The sequence below is a fragment of the Lynx rufus genome, unplaced genomic scaffold (genome assembly GCF_022079265.1).
Source record: "Lynx rufus isolate CCGP_SWC_20201006 ecotype Redwood Valley unplaced genomic scaffold, mLynRuf1.p SCAF_1, whole genome shotgun sequence".
Taxonomy (NCBI): domain Eukaryota; kingdom Metazoa; phylum Chordata; class Mammalia; order Carnivora; family Felidae; genus Lynx; species Lynx rufus.
The window spans coordinates 25,812,573-25,833,618 of record NW_025814823.1 but is presented as its reverse complement, the minus strand read 5'-3'; the positions used below and the strand labels follow the sequence as shown (position 1 = coordinate 25,833,618).

Here is a 21,046-nt window from a genome sequence, read left to right as displayed (position 1 = left end):
CCATCTGGAGTTGATACTTGTATATGGTGTGAGGTAGGGGTGAAGATTTATTTTTTCCTCACAGGTTTCTAATTGATCCATCACCCTCCCTTCCATACTGCACTGTAATGTCACTTTCTTTGTAAATCATGTGACCACAAATGTGCATCTAGTTTTTTTCTTTTTCATTCTGGTAGAATACACATAACATTTACCATCTTAACCACCTTTAAGCGTACAGTTCATCACTAAGTACATTGACATTGTGTAACCATCACCACTATCCATTTCCAGAATGCTTTTCTTCTTGCAAAATGGAAATTCTGTACTCATTAAACAGTAAGTCCCTGTTCCCGTTCCCGTTTCCCCCAGTTCCTGGAAGCCACCATTCTACTTTCTGTCTCTGTAAATTTAACTACTCTAGGTCTCTCAGATAAGTGGAATCATACAGTACCTATCTTCTTGTGACTGGCATTTTCACTTAACGTAATGTCTTTGGAGTTCATCCATGTTGTAGCATGCATCAGAATTGCTCTCAGGTGGGGGATTCTTGAACCCAGTCTGATATCTGTCCTGTGTTCCTCATACTCAGCTACCTTCCTGAAAGAGATCACTGAGTTTGGAAGAGGGAGTGAGCACACAGGTCTGAGATGGAACAAATTAACTTTATTCAAATACCTTGGAATATTGAATGCTGGGAAATGTCCCCTGAGATCATGTCATTAGAAAACTCGGGGAGAGGGGTGTGGAGATGTTTTCTCAAGACCAGTCCATGTACTCCAGATGCTGCCTTGTGGAAAATAGGTGGAGCCTTCGCTATTTTGACTCCAACTTCAGACTCTGCAATGACCATCACCTCCACGAATTTCAGCTGCATTTCTAATCACACACTGGACTCTGTTCTATCTCTGAAAACTTAAATTCAAGTTTCTTTCTCAGCAAGAACCCCTTATCATTCTCATTCAGTTATTCTTGTTAGACTTTGTTGTTGTTGTTGTTGTTGTTGTTGTTGTTGTTGTTTAACCTCATTGAGCTCTGCAGACCCTGCCTTCTATCCTTTTTGGCCTCCTCCTTTTAATTGCTTCTGCCCCTATTTGCCTTAGACCTCACAGTCCATCAATTCATCCATTCTCTTGCAATGTTTTCAGCTGCCTTACCCATTCAGTATTCTGTTAAACTCATCTGGCAAAAACCCAGCTCTAGATCATTCCAAATGTTTACCTTCTCATGAGCCTACATCCAGCCTTCCAAATGCTGCTAGAAAAAACTTCACAGCTCCACAGGCTAATGTTACGAAAAATTACAGTCTCCTCCCTAATTGGGTTCTCAGCTGTGCCCAGCAGTCCTCGGACAGTTTCCCCATGCAGTTCTCTCCCTAATCTCAACCATGGTTTTTTAAAAGCCTCTTTTTCTTCCTCAGACTGTCTTTCCCTCTACTTCACTGGAAGAGTAAATGCCATCTTAAAAGAACTAACTCTATTTTCTGCACTATGCCTGAAAAGTTCCCTGAATCTTTGCTCAACTTTTTTGTCTTCCCTGTGATTACAATAGAAAAGGTGCACTACCTTCTTCTAAGGCTAGTCCTTCCATTTTTAATCTGAATCCCTTCCCCTATTTGTTTTGTGCACAAAACAGGAACAAATGAGATAAAAGTTCATAATAAGTAATAGCCAGCGAGTGCTGGGAAGATGTATAGTGTAAGAAAATATAAAATGTATACTTTTATAAAAATATAAAATAAAGTATAAAGTGTTGGCTAAGGGGTTCATTGAAACATTTTATGCATAATTGCACAGTTATGCATAATTGCAACAATTATGACCAATTGTGACTTAAACAAGAAATTTCCTATAGTTGCAGGACCAGCTTTACCCCCTAATTATAAAAGCAGTAGCTCAGAGTCATCAGACAGTGATGAGGACAGTAGTTCATTGTACGAAGAAGGGAATCAAGAATCTGAAGAAGATGACACTGGTCCAAGTGCAAGGTCAGTCACTTAAATAAACCAAGCTTCAAACCTAGTATACTTTGGCTGGAACAGATAGTCAGGAATGCCATATCTGTATTTTTACAGCACAGGAAGAAATCGTTTCATATGGCATTTCGTCAGGAACTACACCTTCTAGAAGGAAATTTATTGTAGTAGATAGTTGTGGAGACATCTAGGATTTCAATTAAATTCTTATCTAAAACATTTTTTCTTAAGGTATTACTGAAGTGTCTAAATACATATTCTAGATGAGCCATAGGATTTCTTCTAGAAATTATTTATGCAGTGTACGGTTTTTGCTTAAGTAAATGAATGATTTCCTTCTAACTACCCTTCCTTGCCATGGGTCCATGTAAAGAAAAGTGGAATTTTTGTTTAGTATTGGGTAGCAAGGGTTTTTTGATGCGTTTTAAAGATAAGACAGAACTAGCAACTTAAAACCTTCCTGCATGAGATAAAAAGCTAGCGTCAAACTTTTTGCTCAAAAACATTCAGCAAGTAGACTCTTTGAAACCTCAATAAAGTGGAATCTTTAACGCTATAGGAAATATAGAAAACTACTGCCATAGAAAATATGGCACCATTTTAGGCCAAAAATAAATTCCAGGAAAAGGTTGATATAAGATCAACTGTGGTGTCCATTTGTTCTCACTGGGCAAGATGAATTTATTGTTTCAGTGTTTATACAACTAGTTGGAGTTAATGCTTCCTTCAAAACTTAAGATTCTCTGTGAAAAAAATTTGCGTAACGTTGTACTACTGTGTTTTTAGAAAACAGAGGAGAACTCAGGATGATGACGACGATGATGAAGGGTTTTTTGGACCAGCTCTTCCTCCCGGATTTAAAAAGCAGGATGATTCTCCTCCAAGGTGACAGTGTGTAGTGTTTCAGGCCAGTCTTTTCCAACTATTTCAGTAGGTGTTTGTTGATTCAATAAAGCGCTGTCCAAAGTTGTTTTTTAACTTACAGATTTATAGAACATTTGAAACGCACAGGGGAAAGTAACTGTTTCCTCTAACAAAAATGATTATTTACATGCCTATAAACACTTCTGTAGTTTATAAAAAACCTCCACATCCCCTAGTTGATGCTCACAAGAGTGCTCTGTGATAGACTGAGTGCAGCATTATCCCTCTTCACCCTTTTCTTAAATAGATAAGGTTGCACACATAGTAAGCAGTAGGCCTGGGGCTGGAATCCTGGTATTTACCTTTAAAATTAGATGCTTTCTTAGTTATTTGGTGACAGAACAATTCCTGTGTGCCACGTTAAACAATTTGACTAACTTCTCTGTACCTCAGAATTGCCATCTGAGAAATAGGATAACAACACGTACCTTTCAAAATTATTGCAATGATTGAGATTTCATATTTACGTACATGCACATACGTGTGTGTGTGTGTGTGTGTGTGTGTGTGTGTGTGCGCGCGCGCGCCTCTTACATGATGCCTGACCCCAGGTAAGCATATAGTAAGTTTTAATTCCTATCTTCTCAGAATTACAAAGTTTTTAATGCTGAATATGTAATTGCACACCACCTTGTTTATAATTCAGAGCACTGTTACCAGTATGCAAGAACAAGTCAAAAAGACTTTTGTATATTTTAATGTGGTTTTTAATTTATTTTTGAGACAGAGAGAGAGCATGAGTGGGGGAGGGGCAGAGAGAGAGGGAGACACAGAATCCGAAGCAGGCTCCAGGCTCCGAACTGACAGCACAGAGCCCAACGCAGGGCTCGAACTCACAAACTGCATGATCGTGACCGAGCCGACGTCGGATGCTTAACAGACTGAGCCACCCAGGCGCCCCAACTATTGTATATTTTATATTCAAACTTTACAATCCTATCTATCAGCTCCAATTTTCATGTTAACTTTGGACCTTTTGGAAATAAGGCTAGACTCTCTGCTGCCTGATTTTGTGTGCCACCAAGCCAAGAATAATCTTTAAAGGGTCATCTAAAAAACGAAGACCGGCATGCCTAAGAGACCCATATATGGCCCTCAAAGCCTAAAATGTCCTCTCTGGCCTTTTACAGAAAATTTGCTAACCACTGGGTCATAACATTCCTTTCAAGAAAGCACATTATTAGAAGTACAGCAATGTCTTTCTTGAGAGTTGTATTTGGCTATTCAATGGCCAGGATCAGAACCTAGACCTTCTGAGTCAGTACCAATTTTCCTCTGCTAGGAAGCCTGTCTGTGAGGCTCTGATTGAACACAGTGCAACCTGGAAAAGTCAGCTTAGGACTTCATTGCCATCTTGCTTGTTAATAACTGGTACAGCGACATCTCTGGGGAAAACATTGGTATGAAAGAAAGAATTAAGAAACGTAAAGTATGAAAGAGAGTAGAAAATATCTTGTCTCTGTTATTTTTTCCCTGAAGTAAGGCTTTCTCTTTGTAAGCCCCACATTTTAGGCACTTCTCCCATTTGAACTGATGTCAGTTCCCTCAGAAATGTAGCAATAGGTCACCTTGAAAGAAAATGAACTTTGGCATCAAGGAGACCAGGGTTCAAACGCCACCACTGACACTTGCTAGTTTGTGGTGTCCTTGGGCCTTATTTTGCTCACCCAGAAAATGGAACAACTTAGGGGTTGTTTGAAGGAAACAGAAAAGTGCTCTGGTTGAAATGTGGCTAGCACAGCACCTTTTCCTTTGTCTGTAGGTCTCAAATGACTTTTCATTCTTGTGCACTTCCATAGTGAGGACAGCGTTCAGATTTGTATACTCCCGTGGCACGTGTAACCATAAATTGCCGACATCTCTGTATGCATGCACCGTTTATGTTCTTAGAACTCAATTTATACTTAAGGAGTTCTGACTGTAACTATAACACGCCTAATGCACCTGTCAGTGGTCAGTGAATATCAAAACTGAAAGCCAAGGCACAAAATAGAAAAATATCTTCACAGGCTTTAATTCTTAATAAGGAATTTTTTAAAAATATTATTTTTATTTAATGGAGTTCTTTTAGGAAGTGATATACATCACTGCCATTGAGAATTACTGGTTTAGTATCTTAGCATTGACAAACAAATAGAAAATAAAAATGAGAAAATTGTATTTTTTTAAGATACTATGGAAAAATACTAGGTTATAAAATACAAATAATATGTTACATGAAATTCTCATCTTCAACATTTGTTAGTATTTGGTTTTTTTTTTTTTTTCTTTTTTGTGAACGCTTATTCTAAAAACTGCTTTTGAAAATCAGGGAGAATGTTAAAGGTACATTTTATTTTTCAGGCCTATAATAGGTCCTGCATTACCACCTGGTTTTATTAAATCTACTCAGAAAAGTGACAAAGGCCGAGATGATCCAGGACAACAAGTATCATCATATTTCAACTATGAGGTTTGGAAATTTTTTGATTAAAGCATAAGATGTAACAAACTCAAGACTTTGCAGAGTAATAACTATGTAATCATTTGGCTCAAATGTAACTAATACGCAGTCACACAGTTGCATCCACATTAATCTAGGATTGTAAGGTATACTAAATCAGAAGCTTGTCACAGAACTGAGATGTTATAAAAAAATAACAAGGCAGTTACATGTTGACAGAATGTGATCTATTCATGCTTCTCATCCTTGAGGGCAATGTTTACAGTGCCAGAAAATACAACATGATGAAAAGTTTAAGGAATCATGGTGATTTGACCTGAAAAAAAGACAGCTGAGGAATTTTTTGATAATGGTCTACCTTGAAATTAGTTCTTATCCATCCATCTCTGGTGCCTGTATTTAACAAAGCTGGTGGTTAAATGATTTTATGAAAAAACTGGTCAATGATTACAGAGTCAAGTATGAAAGCTGTTTTCTTGTTAGAGGCCTGGTCCTTACCAATAGCTGAGATTTGTAGAGTACTTTATAATTTGTAATGCTTTTTCCCCATATATGGATATTATTTTCTCTGCAACCTTATGAAATAGATATTATCCGCCATCTGACAGATACTAAAAACCAGAGAAATTTGGTAACTTATCCAAGATTGCACACTTTGCACTAATCAAAGCCAAAGCTTAAACCCAGTTCTTTTTTTTTTTCTTTTTAAGTTTTTTATTTTTAAAGATTTACTTTTAAGTAATCTCTACACTCTACAAGGGACTCAAACTCACAACCCCAAGATCAAAAGTTGCTTGCTCTCGGGGCGCCTGGGTGTCTCAGTCAGTTAAGCAACCGACTTCAGCTCAGGTCGTGATCTCAGAGTCCGTGAGTTCGAGCCCCGCATCAGGCTCTGTGCTGACAGCTCAGAGCCTGGAGCCTGCTTCGGATTCTGTGTCTCCCTGTCTCTCTGCCCCTCCCGTGCTCATGCTCTGTCTCAAAAATAAATTAAAAAAAAAAAAAAAAAACATTAAAAAAGTGTTGTTGTTTTTTTTAATAAAAAAAAAGAGTCGCTTGCTCTCCTGACCGAGCCAGCCAGGTGCCCCTTACGCCCAGTTCTTAATGCTTTAGATCACCTGTTCAGTCTGTTATTCTGTAGTAACTTCCTGGATGTTCATCTCTATTGAGAACTGAGCAGTTACACTGTGGCTGTTACCAAGGAAAATATAATGCAGTGGTTAAGACCATGAACTTCAGAGTGATTTACTCCTTCCTTCAACAGCTAGAGAGTACCTACTACAGTGTATGAGGCACATGGTCACAGGAATGAGTCTGTCAACAAGTCTAGTTCCTCCCACCTTCAAAGGACATCCACAGTCCAACCATTTCTGCTCCTCCCCTAGTCTAAGTCAAATCATAGTTCATCTGTTTATTGGTCTTGATATTTTAAACCTTGTTTTTCTGTTACCTCCTCTCAACACGGCAGCTAGAGCAGCCTGGGTAAGATGAAGTCAGATTGTGTCATTCACACTCAGAACTATCACACTGCTCCTCCTCTCTCTACATAAAAGCCAAACCCTGGGGCACCTGGCTGGCTCCGTAGAGCATGCGACTCTTGATTGTGGTGTCATGAGCTTGAGCCCCATGTGAAACGTAGAGATTACTTAAGAAAAATGAAAAATAAAAACAATAAAAAACAGAGCCATTACACTGTGCTGACAGCTCAGAGCCTGGAGCCTGCTTCGGATTCTGTGTCTCCCTCTCTCTCTGCTCTTCCCCCACTCATGCTCTGTCTCTCTCTCCTTCAAAAGTAAATAAATATTTTTTTAATTAAATAAATATTAAAAAAAATTTTTTTAATTAAATTAAAACTAGAGCCCTACACATTGTAATGTCTCCTTGAGCTCCATGATTTTCTCTCTTAACGTCAATCTGACCACACTGTGCTCCTTGCTGTACCTCCTCACTTACGCCCAGTAGGCTCCTGCCCCTGACTGTTCATTCCTGCAAAGTCTCCCCAGAGTGGTCTTCCCCTAGATATCTATGTGGCTTGCCTCTCAGAGCTTCAGTGTTGGGCTGGAATGTCACCTTAGTGAGGTCGTTTCTGACCTCCTAGCTCAAAATTACTATCTCCTCTTCCCTTTACTCGTCTCTCCTTCTGGCCTTTAATTCTCTCCATAGCATCTGTCAGCACCTCAGATACCATCTGTTACTGCTTCTTTCTGTTTATTGTTGACCTCTCCCCACTAGAATGTTGAGGACGGAGATTTTGTCTTCTCCCTAGGGGACATTCGGAAGTATTTGTTGAATGAATGAGCACGTTAGACATAGTCCCAGATAATCACACTAATCAACCTGCAGGGTAGTGGGGAATATGGACATTACACAAACATCTAACATTATGAGTGATTCAAAAGGTGAGACCAGGGGCACCTGGGTGGCTCAGTTGGTTGATCATCCGACTTCGACTCAGGTCATGATCTCACCATCCATGAGTTTGAGCCCCGCATCGGGCTCTGTGCTGATAGCTCAGAGTCTGGAGCCTGTTTCAGATTCTGTGTCTCCCTCTCTCTCTGACCCTCCCCCATTCATGCTCTCTCTGTCTCAAAAATAAATAAACGTTAAAAAAAATTTTTTTAAAAAAAGGTTGAGACAAAATACTATGGAACCATGACAGGGGAATCTAAACTAACCTAAAGAAATGAGAAAAAGTCTTTGTCTCTGAGAAAATGTCTAAACTGAAGACTGATGAGTTGGAGATGTCTCAGCAAAGAGGGCAGGAGAGATTGTTCCAGAAAGCATAGATAGCTTATTTGAAGAGAAAGCAATGTAGAGAGGAGGAAAGTTAGGGCTTTAGAAGTTCATTGTGAGGGTACCCGGGTGGCTCAGTCAGTTAAGCACCCGACTTCGGCTCAGGTCATGATGTCGCAGTTCGTGGGTTTGAGCCTCGTGTTCGGCTCTGTACTAAAAGCTCAGAGCCTGGAGCCTGCTTCAGATCCTGTGTCTGTCTCTCTCTCTGCCCCTCCCCGGCTCACTCTCCAAAAATATAAACATTAAAAAAAAATTTTTTTTTAAAAGAAGTCCAGTGTGGTTGGAGGGAAGAGAACAGGAGAGAGAAGGCAAGAGCCATTGGCGCCTGGGTGAGCTTAGTTTCATGTCAGTATCATGCAGGTTGTTATCCTTGTCTTAGAGGGTTGTTGGTGAGGATTAAGTCAGAACATTTTCAACTTAGAATAGCTCTCGTCATTGTTGTTATTCTTAACACCTTCACTACTGATACCATGAGAGTATTTTTTTCTATAATTTATTTTTTTATAATTCACATCCAAGTTAGCACATGGTGCAACAATGATTTTAGGTGAGGAAAAGGTCCTCGTTGCTCAGTGATTAGCCAGCAATACATTGTTTGCGTTTTTGTCTTATTGTCTCTAAGTAATCCGTTGCAGTGAAATTTTAAGTATTTTAGGATCATTTTCTATAACCTATGGCTCTGCTCCTGGTTTAAAGGCAATGTCTTATTTCAAAAGGAAACAGATAGCAGTGAAGATGAGGACATTGTTGGACCCATGCCTGCAAAAGGACCAGTTAACTACAACGTCACGACAGAGTTTGAAAAAAGGGCCCAGAGAATGAAAGAAAAACTGACCAGAGGAGATGATGTAAGTTTTAAATATACTATACTCTGAGAAATTGGCTAAATGGATTAAAAATCTAAATTTTAAAATCGAGATGAAAGAAAATATATACATTATGTATATAAGTAATATAAATAAATAATAATATAATATAATTAATAATATAAATAAAATATATGCAATACGTATATAAAGAAAACTTAGGAGCAAGGTAATCTAGAAGCTGTAAAAGGAAAAGGCTGGCAAATTTGCCTATTTAAAAATTTCTGTGTGGCAAAAGATAACAAAGTCAAAAGAACAATAAATTGGATGAGGTAATTGTAACATATATGACAAAATATAATCCTTTATATTAAATTCTTTCTCTTAAAGCCTCAATTGAGAAACATGACCACTTATACAGTATCTTACAAACACTTTCTGGGCTACTTTTCTTTTTTTTTTTGACTGTTTGATTTTTTACTTCTGTTAAAGAATTCATCCAAACCAATTACAAGAGAGTCATGGATGACTGAGCTTCCTCCAGAAATGAAAGACTTTGGTCTCGGGCCCAGAACTTTTAAGAGACGAGCCGATGAGAAATCTGGGGATCGATCGGTCTGGACAGACACCCCAGCTGACAGGGAGAGGAGAGCTAAGGTGAGAGAGCTTGTTTGTGCATGTATTTCTGCCCATGTTGGCTGTATTTTGAAAACATAGAAGGCATAATGATTTAAAGGTACTATTTTAAAATTATGATTCCAAAGGGAAAATACAGATTTCTCCCTGAAAGAAAATAAGGACAGTGACACCAATTGCTTGCGATTTCCCAATGAATTATCTCATTTAAATCTCAAGAAAACCCAGAGATCTGGACTTACTGACTTCATTTTATAGAGGGAGAAACTAACTTTTATGAGGTCCACTTTTCTGGAATTAGAGGGCTGATTAGTAATGAATAATAATTCTATTCTAGACCTTTCTATAATTCTAAATTCTCTAGTCCTTATACACCATCATACTGTCTCCATGAAACTAAAGCCACGGGTTCACCTAGGTTAAATGATACATAGAGATTCTCCCACAAAATGACCTTACTTCAGGTGCACTATGTTTTGTGTTACTGTCAAAATAGGCAAGAAATGCTTTCATTGATAGTGCTGAATACTATATGATCTCCCTTCTGTGCAGAATCTAAAAAAACAAACCAGAAAAAAAAAAAAAAGTCATGGATATAGAGAATAGACTGGTGGTTGCCTGGAGGTAGGGGGAGGCAAAATGGAGGAAGTAAATAAAACTCATGGGGACATATGTACTATGGTAACTATACTTAGTAATACTGTATCGTGTATTTGAAATTAGCTAGGAGAGTGGATCTTGAAAGTCCTCATCACAAATGGAATAAATGTTGGTAGCTGTATATGGTGATGGATGTTGACTTATTTTGATTATTTTACAATATATAACAAATATTGAATCATGTTGTACACCTGAAACTAATAAAATGTTTCATCAGTTAAACCTCAGTTTTTAAAAAAAGAAACGCTTTCATTAATGCGTTAAATAATTTGCTAAAAAAGAAAAGAAGTTTGGATAGAATGCATTATTGACTCTGCTTTTTACAAAATCTTCCATTATAAATTAGGAATTGAACCACTGTGGGGCACCTGGGTGGCTCAGTCGGTTAAGCGTCCGACTTCGGCTCAGGTCATGATCTCGCGGTTCGTGAGTTTGAGCCCCGCGTCAAGCTCTGTGCTGACAGCTCAGAGCCTGGAGCCTGTTTCAGATTCTGTGTCTTCCTCTCTCTCTGACCCTCCCCTGTTCATGCTCTGTCTCTCTCTGTCTCAAAAATAAATAAACGTTAAAAAAAAAAATTAAAAAAAGGAATTGAACCATTGTAAATTAGAAATACCCCCAGCACTACTTCTTAAATTTACCCCATCCGAAGGTTTTTACTCCCTTTAATTCAAATTTGAATGCTTGAGTAATTGGCACCTGAAGGCTACAGCTTTCCAGTTTTGACTTCCATAGTTCCACGCTTCATTCATTCCTCTACTCTGTTTATCTTCTCCATCAGTACCAAGAATTATGAGACCTTCTCTTTTCATTCTGTAACTATAAATTGAATACCTTCTCTGCCAGGCATTCAGTTTGGTTGTAGGTAATAGCAAAATGGAAAAGCTTTGTCTTTTTTCTCAAGCTTATTTATTTTGAGAGAGAGAGAGAATGAAAGAACACATGTGCACACAAGTAGGGGAGGAGGAGAAAGAGAGAGAGAGAGAGAGAGAGAGAGAGAGAGAATCCCAAATAGGATCCAGGCTGGCACCCAGAGCCCTATGCAGGCTCGATCTTAAAAACCATGAGATCTGGGGCGCCTGGGTGGCGCAGTCGGTTAAGCGTCCGACTTCAGCCAGGTCACGATCTCGCAGTCCGTGAGTTCGAGCCCCGCGTCGGGCTCTGGGCTGATGGCTCGGAGCCTGGAACCTGTTTCCGATTCTGTGTCTCCCTCTCTCTCTGCCCCTCCCCCGTTCATGCTCTGTCTCTCTCTGTCCCAAAAATAAATAAACGTTGAAAAAAAAAATTTAAAAAAAAAAAAAAAAAAAAAAAACATGAGATCATGACCTGAGCTGAAATCAAGAGTCAGACACCTAACTAACTGAACCACCCTGGTGCCCTGGAAAAGCTTCTTATGGAGTTTTCATTTTAGTGGAGAATTGGATATAAAATACCCCATGTTACCCTTTTTTTTTTTTTTAATGTTTATTTATTTTTGAGAGAGAGAGAAGGACAGAGCACATGCAGGGAAGGCCCAGAGAGAGAGACACAGAATTCAAAGCAGGCTCCAGGCTCTGAGCTGTCAGCACAGAGCCCGATGTAGGGTTCAGACCTACAAATTGTGAGATCATGACCTGAGCTGAAGTCGGATGCCTAACCGACTGAGCCACCCAGGCGCCCCCCGTGTTATTCTTAAAATGTGGATGTAATGTCTCCAGATTTTAGCACCCTACCTTGCACATGTGGCAAAATTGTAAATTCTCTTTGGTCCAGAAGATTAAGGGAAATCTAAGAGTTGTAATAGAAAGTTGAGGTGAACCAACACACCTGAGGCAGAAGAGGCAACAGAAAAGGTGGTGTGGGGGCACCTGGGTGGCTCAGCTGGTTGAGCATCCAACTTCAGCTCAGGTCGTGATCTCACAGTTCATGGGTTCGAGCCCCGCATTGGGCTCTGTGCTGACAGCTCAGAGCCTGGAGCCTGCTTCGGATTCTGTCTCTCCCTATCTCTGCCCCTCCCCCACTCGTGCTCTGTCTCTGCCTCTAAAAAATGAATCAACCTTAAAAAAAATTTTTTTTTTTTTTTAAAAAGAGGTGGTGTGGAAGTAAGCTGCATGCTTTGAATGACTAGTGTTGCGGTGCCTGTCTACTCTTTCTTAACTGGTGTTTTATAAAAATAATATATTGGCATTTTTGTAATTTAGCCTTTAAGATTGTTTCCAGAAAAGACATTCCCTTGTTTACGTGAATTTATTCATGTCTATGTTAGTTGTGCTTTTCTCTCTCCCTCTGTTCCTCACTATAGGTAAATCTAGCCTACAGCCAGATATGGAGGGACTCTTCTTCCAAGGAAAATATCAGAAAAATGGAGCAAATGGAAATTAGACAACCCAGTGATTTTAGGACCTATGATTAAGTTCTTCAGATCTTTTTCTTTTCAGTACTTAAAAGTGTTTTGTTCAGTTCTACAGCAAATTCATAAAGGGATTATTAATACTCCTTAAATTTTATGGGATACTATATTTGGCATATAGTACCACAGAGGCGCCTGGCTGGCTCAGTCGGTTAAGCATCCGACTCTTGATTTTGGCTCAGGTCATGATCTCATGGTTTGTGAGTTCAGGCCCCACATCGGGCTCTGCACTGACAGTGCGGAGCCTGCTTGGGATTCTTTCTTTCCTTCTCTGTCGAAGGCTTGTTCTTCCTCTTTCTCTATATCTCTCTCTCTCTCTCAAAATAAATAAATAAAAACTTTAAAAAGTAGCGTATAGTACCACAGACTCATATTTATGGTATAAACTATACAGTATTGGAGAGCCATTCATTTTCTTGTGTATTTCATTCTGTGTAAAGTTTATGACTAGTTTTTGTCACGGATCTTAGCTAAATTTCCTTTTTGACAGACTTTCTCCATCTTTCCATTTTTTTCTTATGATGCCATCTTTTTTTTAAGCTTTTATTTTATTTAAATTCTAGTTAGTTAACCATACAGTGTATACAATATAGTGATTCAACACTTCCATACAATGCCTGGTGCTCACAAGTGCCCTCCTTAATCCCCATCACCTATTTAACCCATCCCAACACCCACTTCCCTTCTGGTAACATCAGTTTGTTCTCTATAGTTAAAAGTCTGTTTCTTGGTTTGCCTCTCTTTTTTTTTTTTTTTTTTCCTCATTTGCTCATTTATTTCTTAAATTGCATTATGAGTGGGGCGCCTGGGTGGCTCAGTCAGTTAGGCATCCGACTTCAGCTCAGGTCACGATCTCGCGGTCCATGAGTTCGAGCCCCGCGTCAGGCTCTGGGCTGATGGCTGGGAGCCTGGAGCCTGCTTCTGATTCTGTGTCTCCCTCTCTCTCTGCCCCTCCCCCGTTCATGCTTTGTCTCTCTCTGTCTCAAAAATAAATAAACGTTAGGGGCGCCTGGGTGGCGCAGTCGGTTAAGCGTCCGACTTCAGCCAGGTCACGATCACGGAGGTCACGATCTCGCGGTCCGTGAGTTCAAGCCCCACGTCGGGCTCTGGGCTGATGGCTCAGAGCCTGGAGCCTGCTTCCGATTCTGTGTCTCCCTCTCTCTCTGCCCCTCCCCCGTTCATGCTCTGTCTCTCTCTGTCCCAAAAATAAATAAACGTTGGAAAAAAAAATTGAAAAAAATAAAAATAAAAATAAATAAATAAATAAATAAACGTTAAAAAAAATTGCATTATGAGTGAAATCATAATGGTGTTTGTCTTTCACAGACCTATTTCGCTTAGCATAATACTCTCTAGCTCCGTCCATGTTGTTGCAAATGGCAAGATTTCATTCTTTTTTTTATGGCTGGGCAATATTCCATTTATATATATACCACATCTTCTTTATCCATTCATCAATTGATGGACACTTGGACTGTTTCCATAGTTTGGCTCCTATAAACATCCGGGTGTATGTATCCCTTCAAATTATTATTTTTGTATTCTTTGGATAAATATCTAGTGCAATTGCCAGATTATAGGGTAGTTCTATTTTTACCTTTCTGAGGAACCTTCATACTGTTTTCCACAGTGGCTGCACCAGTTTGCATTCCCACCAATGGGCCACCAGTGGTGTAAGAGAGTTCCCCTTTCTCCACATCCTCACCAACATTTGTTGTTTCTTGTGTTGTTGATTTTAGCCATTCTTACAGGTGTGGAATATCACGTGGATTTGATTTGTATCTCCCTGATGATAAGTGATGGTGAGCATGTTTTCGTGTATCTGTTGGCCGGCCATCTGTATGTCTTCTGCCCATTTTTTAATTGGATTATTTAGTTTTGGGGTGTTGCGTTTGATAATTTCTTTTTTTTTTTTAATTTTTTTTTTCAACGTTTATTTATTTTTGGGACAGAGAGAGACAGCATGAACGGGGGAGGGGCAGAGAGAGAGGGAGACACAGAATCGGAAACAGGCTCCAGGCTCCGAGCCATCAGCCCAGAGCCTGACGCGGGGCTCGAACTCCCGGACCGCGAGATCGTGACCTGGCTGAAGTCGGACGCTTAACCGACTGCGCCACCCAGGCGCCCCAACGTTTGATAATTTCTTTAGAGGTTTTGGATACTAACTCTTTATCCAATATGCCATTTTCAAATATCTTCTCCCATTCCATAGGTTGCCTTTTAGTTTTGTTGATTGTTTCCTTCGCTGTGCAGAAGCTTTTTATTTTGATGTCGTTCTGGTAGTTTATTTTTTATTTTGTTTCCCTTGCAACATATCTAGAAGAAGTTGCTAAGGCCAGTGTCTAAGAAGTTACTGCTTGTGTTCTCTTCTAGAGTGTTTTAATTTAATTTAATTTTATTTTATTTTATTTTATTTATTTTATTTTTATTTCATTTCATTTCATTTCATTTCATTTCATTTATTTATTTTTAGAGAGAGCATGAGAGCAAGGAAATGGGGCAAAGAAAGAGAGAGAATCTTAAGTAGGCTCCATACTCAATATAGTGGGCTCAATCCCACTACCCTTAGGATCTTGACCTGAGACAAAATCAAGAATTGGACGCTCAACCGGCTGAGCCACCCAGGCACCCCTCTTCTAGGATTTTTATGGCTTCAGGTCTCCCATTTAGGTCTTTAATCCATGTTGGATTTATGTTTGTGTTTGGTGTAAGACAGTGGTTCAGGCTAATTCTATTTCATGTGGCTATCCGGTTTTCTCAGCACCATTTGTTAAAGAGACGTTCCTTTTCCCATTGGATATTCTTTCTTGCTTTGTCGAAGATTAATTGACCATATATTTGTGGGTTCATTTCTGTGATTTCTGTTCTGTTCCATTGATCTAGGTGTCTATGTTTGTGCCAGTACCATACTGTTTTGATTACTACAGCTTTGTAGTATAACTTGAAGTCTGGAGTTGTGATGCCTCCAACTTTGTTTTTGTTTTTGTTTTTGTTTTTGTTTTTGTTTTTGTTTTTGTTTTTGTTCCAAGGTTGCTCTGGCTCTTCAGAGTCTTCTGTGGTTCCGTACAAATTTTAGGAATGTTTGTTCGAGTTCCATGAAAAATGCGTTGGTATTGTGATAGGGATTGCATTAAATGTGTAGATTACTTTGGATAGTAATATCTGTTCTTCCAATCTAGGAGCCTGGAATGTCTTTCCATTTCTTTGTGTCATCTTGAATTTTTTTCATCAGTGTTCTATAGTTTTCAGAGCACAAGTTTTTCACCTCTTTGGTTAGGTTTATTCCTAGGTATCTTACTTTTTTGGCTGCAGTTGCACATGGGATTAATTCCTTAATTCCTCTTTTTCTTGCTTCATTATTGGTGTATACAAATGCAACAGATTTCTACACATTGATCTTGTACTATGCGACTTTACTAAATTCATTTATCAGTTCAGTTTTTTGGTGGAGTCTTTTGGGTTTTCTATATAGAATATCATGTCATCTGCAAAGAGTGAAAATTTCACTTCTTCCTTGCCGATTTGGATACCTTTTACTTCTTTTTGCTGTCTGATTGCTGTGGCTAGGACTTCCAGTACTGTGTTGAACAACAGTGGTGAGAGTGGACAACCCTGTCTTACTCCTGACGGTAGAGGAAGATCTCTGTTTTCCCCATTTAGGGTGATCTTAGCTGTGGGTTTTTCATAGATGGCCTTTATTACGTTGAGGTTATGTTCCCTCTAAACCCACCTTCTTGAGGATTTTTATCACGAATGGATGTTGTACTTTCTCAGATGCTTTTTCTGCATCTATTGAAATGATCAGGTGGTTCTTACCCTTTCTTTTATTAATGTGATGTCTCACCCTGATTGATTTGCAAATACTGAGCCATCTTTGCAACCTAGGAATAAATCTCACTTGATCATAGTGAATGATTTTTCTCATGTATTGTTGGATTCAGTTTGCTAGTATTTTATTGAGAATTTTTACATCTATGTTCATCAGGGATATTGGCTTATAGTTCTCTTGTTTAGTGGTGTCTTTATTTGGTTTTGGTATCAGGGTAATGTTGGCTTCATGGAATGAATTTGGAAGTTTTCTTTTCTGTTTTTTGGAATAGTTTGAGAATAGGTATTAGTTCTTCTTTAAATGTTAGGTAGAGGGTGGCTAACCTGGGTGGCTCAGTTAAGCCTCTGCCTCTTGATTTCAGTTCAGGCCATGATCTCATGGTTTGTGAGATTAAGCCCCATGTTGGGCTCCTTCCTGACAGCACAGTCCGTTTGGAATTCTCTCTCTCCCTCTCTCACTGTCCCTTCCCCGCTCGGACACTTTTTCTCTCAAAATAAATAAACATTGTTTTAAAATAAATAAATAAAATTCGCTGACATCTATTATTACCTTACCTCCCAGTCTTGATTAGATCTGTTAACTCTTAAATATTAAATGGTCAGGTTTTTATCGCCATTTTACCATAATATCATTTTCCCCTTAATATTAATAAACGAAAGCATGTTTTCTAGGAAAATTTTTATGAGAAAATAAGAACTGAGCTATGCCTATGTTTTTAACATACTTTAGCAAATGCAGTGTTGTTTTGTACATGTGTTTTAAGTAGGCTCCACACCCAATGTGGGGCGTGAACTCAAACCCTAAGATCAAGAGTCATGTGTTCTACCAACTGAGCCCGCTAGGAGCCCCTGTTTTGTATATTATTAAGATAAACATTATAGATGACCTTTTTGGTTTTCTTAAGCAGATAACAACAATATTAAAATATGCTTTGAGAGGGGCGCCTGGGTGGCTCAGTCAGTTGAGCGTCCGACTTCACCTCAGGTCGTGATCTTGTAGTCCATGAGTTCGAGCCCCGCGTCGGGCTCTGTGCTGACAGCTCAGAGCCTGGAGCCTGTTTTGGATTCTGTGTCTCCCTCTCTCTGACCCTCCCCCGTTCATGCTCTGTCTCTCTCTGTCTCAAAAATAAATAAAGGTTAAAAAAAATTTTTTTTAAATGCTTTGTGACAGTGCTTTTAAATTGTTTTTATGTGGGCTTTTCTCATCCCTGGTTGGGACTGTATTCTCTAGAATTTTTTTTTTCTAATTAAAATTTGTTGGAAATCTATCTAAGTACTTCATCTTGTGTATACACTATTGTTAATTTTTTTTTTTAATTTCGAATTCCAGTTGTTCGTTGTTGGTATATTTTGTATATTGACCTTGTATCCTGCAGCTTTGATCTAGTGTACTTTTTTATTAGTTCCAGGAGTATTTTCATGGATGCTTTGGAGTTTTCTACATAGTCATGTCATCTGTGAATAAAGATAGTTTTATTATTTCTTTTCCAAACTGTAAACCTTTTCTTTTTCATTATTTTTTTCCCTCAAGAATGATATTACTACTTTTAAAAACAGATAATGTAAGATTTCTTTTCTATTTTTTTAAGGCTTTATTTTTAAGTAATCTATATATCCAAGGTGGGGCTCAGACTTACAACCCTGAGCTCAAAAAGTCACATGCTCTACCCACTGAGCCAGCCAGGTGCCCCTCTCAGATTTCTTTTAAAGCCTAATTTCCTCTCCTACAATTCATCATTATTTGTCAAACTCCTTTGTGAATTTGACACACACAACTAAGTAAATAGGTTTTTCTATTGATCTGAATAGGTTTTCTTCTTGTTTTCAAGAAAATCACTGAGTAGAACATGAACTGATCCCTTACCAACTCTATTCATATTCATAGTGGAAAAGATTCAACAAACTTACTCTAGTCTCTTATTTAGTCAATCTGAGTAAAAATAATAGTATTTCTTTTTTTTTTTTTTTTTTTTTTTTACTTAACTGTATGGTTCAGTAATGTGTTAACCTGTGTTCATTCTTCAGGAAACACAAGAAGCAAGGAAGTCATTCAATAAGAAGGATGAAGAACATATATTGTCAGGAAGGGAAAAGAGATTGGCTGAGCAGGTGTCCTCATACAATGTGAGTAAGAATAAAATATATAAGCTTTTCTTTTTTTGTATCCTTCAATGCTCTTCTTATATTTTCTTTCTTGTTTCTCATTCTTTTATATGTCTTCCTTTTTACCTCAGTGTTTTTCTGTACATCTGCCCTTAGAAATATTCCATTCTGTTGTATAATGTATAGTTATATAAAATCCTTTTTATAGGCTTTTTGTAGGATTTTTTCATGTATTCATGTAATGTTTTCAGTTTGTAGTTTAATGAAGGAAGGAAGGAAGGAAGGAAGGAATCATGTTTACATAAAGAAGTGGATGAGAATGGAATGCAGTTCATTATAGCGATCCATTCAATTCTTTTTTTTTTTTTTTTTTAATTTTTAACACTTATTTATTGTTGAGAGACAGAGAGACACAGAGCATGAGCAGGGGAGGGGCAGAGAGAGGAGTAGACCTAGAATCTGAAGCAGGCTCCAGGCTTCAAGCTGTCAGCACAGAGCCTGACACGGGGCTCGAACTCACAAACTGTGAGATCATGACCTGAGCTGAAGTCAGACGCTTAACTGACTGAGCCACTCAAGTGCCCCTCCATTCAATTCTTTAAACAATTTCTGAGTTATTTACTTAAACCTCATAGAGATCTATTAACAGAAATTATTAATGATCTCTCAACTGTCAACTCATTAGGACGTCCTTCACTATTTTTCACACTGGTCCAGTTACTTTATTTTCTTAATTTTTCTTTCTGGATCTATATAATGAGAATAACTTTTAGTTTGCGGAGGTAATGTGAAGATTACATTATAGTAAATGATCAGTAAATCTGACACATGGCATTTATGAGTGATTCTTATATACCTGACACTACTAAATCCTTTTTAATTACGTCATTTAACTCCTCCCCACCCAAATATTGGAAAATGATTACTACCATTTTACAGCTGATAAAATGAAGTTCAAATTGTTTGCCCAAGGTTACCAGTGTTGAAACTATCAGGACCACCATTGCAACCCAGATTTTTCTGAATCCAGAACTTAAGTTCCTATTTCTCCACGCTCTATGTATTGAGAGCTTATTTTTTCTTAGCAATAACTAATGAATGTTTTAAATTTCCTTCAATTTTCCTGAAAATAAAGAATTAGAAAGCATTTGACTTGCATATCTATTTTTTTCTAAAAGATTTGACCAAGATTTATGAAATGAGTGAGAGGGATTAAGAAGATGGAAATAGTGGTAATTCAAATAAATACTCAACTAACATAATATCTTTTGTACATTCTGCTAAAACCTGCAGCTCCAGATTGAGCTTATTCAGTGGATAGGGAATAACTACCATATAACCTAATTGACAAAGTCAGTTCTGATTTGTCAAATCAGCCAAGTAAGACTTACTTTCTATCAGAAACTCTCACTTCATTTTTCCATTCAAATAGATGTGTTCCTGATTATTCCAGTGGCACTTCTGAGTTCTAAAGTAGATAGATATCATGAGTTTGTCTCCTGGATGAAATAAGATGCTACCATTTTTAACGTTTCTTACCAACGCCTTTTTCTGTTGCTTTCACAGAGCTCTTTTTACTTCTTTGCTCTCACATTTTTTAACAAGGTAGGGCCTGGAAGAGATGTGGTTGCTAAGCAAAACTTGCCCTTTCTTCCATTGCCCGTCTATTCAGTGTCTGCACACAGATCATTCCAACAAAAAGCAAAACATCAATTTCCGAGGGACACCACACACTTAAGAGAAATTTGTTTCAGATACAGAACACAGAGCCGTCCTGGGCTTACAGTTCCTCAGTCAGAGGAAGTTCCCTCGTGCCAGTATTTCACATTTTTTGTTTGAAACCATGGAGACTTGCTCTCCTAGGCAGTATTCTTACAGGGAGATTCTGAGAGGCCTCTCCCTTGTTAAATGGCAAAGAGCTATAATAAAAGGGGAGAGATCAAGATAAAAAGAGGGGTGCCTGGGGGGCTCGGTCCATTAGGCATCTGACTTCAGCTCAGGTCACGATCACTCAATCAGTGAGTTCGAGCCCTGCATTAGGCTCTGTGCTGACAGCTCAGAACCAGGAGCCTGCTTCGGATTCTGTGTCTCCCTCTCTCTCTGCTGCTCCCCCACTTGTGCTCTGTCTCTCTCTCTCAAAAATGAATAAACGTTAAAAAAAATTTTTTTAGAGAGATAAAAAGATGCATCATCAACCAAATCAATTTGAAGTGAGGTTACATGAAGAAGTTGAGAGTTGTGGGTGGATAATCTTAAAATTAGCCATACCTTCCCACCATGTGTAATCCACTCTCTGTAGCCCCCAGGCCCGCATATGCCCCGTGCCCCACTTTGCAAGCTGCCGGTCTACACTGCCTACCTCTGCTGCTGCTTTCCACTCCCTGCTTCTTCAGTCTAGGGCCCTTCTGTCTTGTACTTCGGTCAATACTGAGAAGTCTACAATGAATCTCTAATTGATGAAGCCAGTTGCTTTTGCCCAGACCTCATCCTACTAGATATATTTGAAAATGTGAGCA

The 21,046-nt window shown here is 38.7% G+C and overlaps 1 protein-coding gene across 3 annotated transcripts in view; it reads left to right on the top strand.

Annotated features, from left to right (window-relative positions):
* The window catches only part of GPALPP1 (GPALPP motifs containing 1), a 32,977-nt gene that overhangs the window by 1,514 nt on the left and 10,417 nt on the right, over positions 1 to 21,046 (top strand). For all 3 annotated transcript variants that reach the window (XM_047080009.1, XM_047079999.1, XM_047079988.1), the window contains exons 2-7: positions 1,834 to 1,966; positions 2,741 to 2,839; positions 5,222 to 5,330; positions 8,828 to 8,959; positions 9,410 to 9,574; positions 18,453 to 18,551. In XM_047080009.1, the coding sequence (XP_046935965.1) occupies positions 1,834 to 1,966; positions 2,741 to 2,839; positions 5,222 to 5,330; positions 8,828 to 8,959; positions 9,410 to 9,574; positions 18,453 to 18,551 (737 nt within the window). The remainder of the gene's footprint in view (positions 1 to 1,833; positions 1,967 to 2,740; positions 2,840 to 5,221; positions 5,331 to 8,827; positions 8,960 to 9,409; positions 9,575 to 18,452; positions 18,552 to 21,046) is intronic.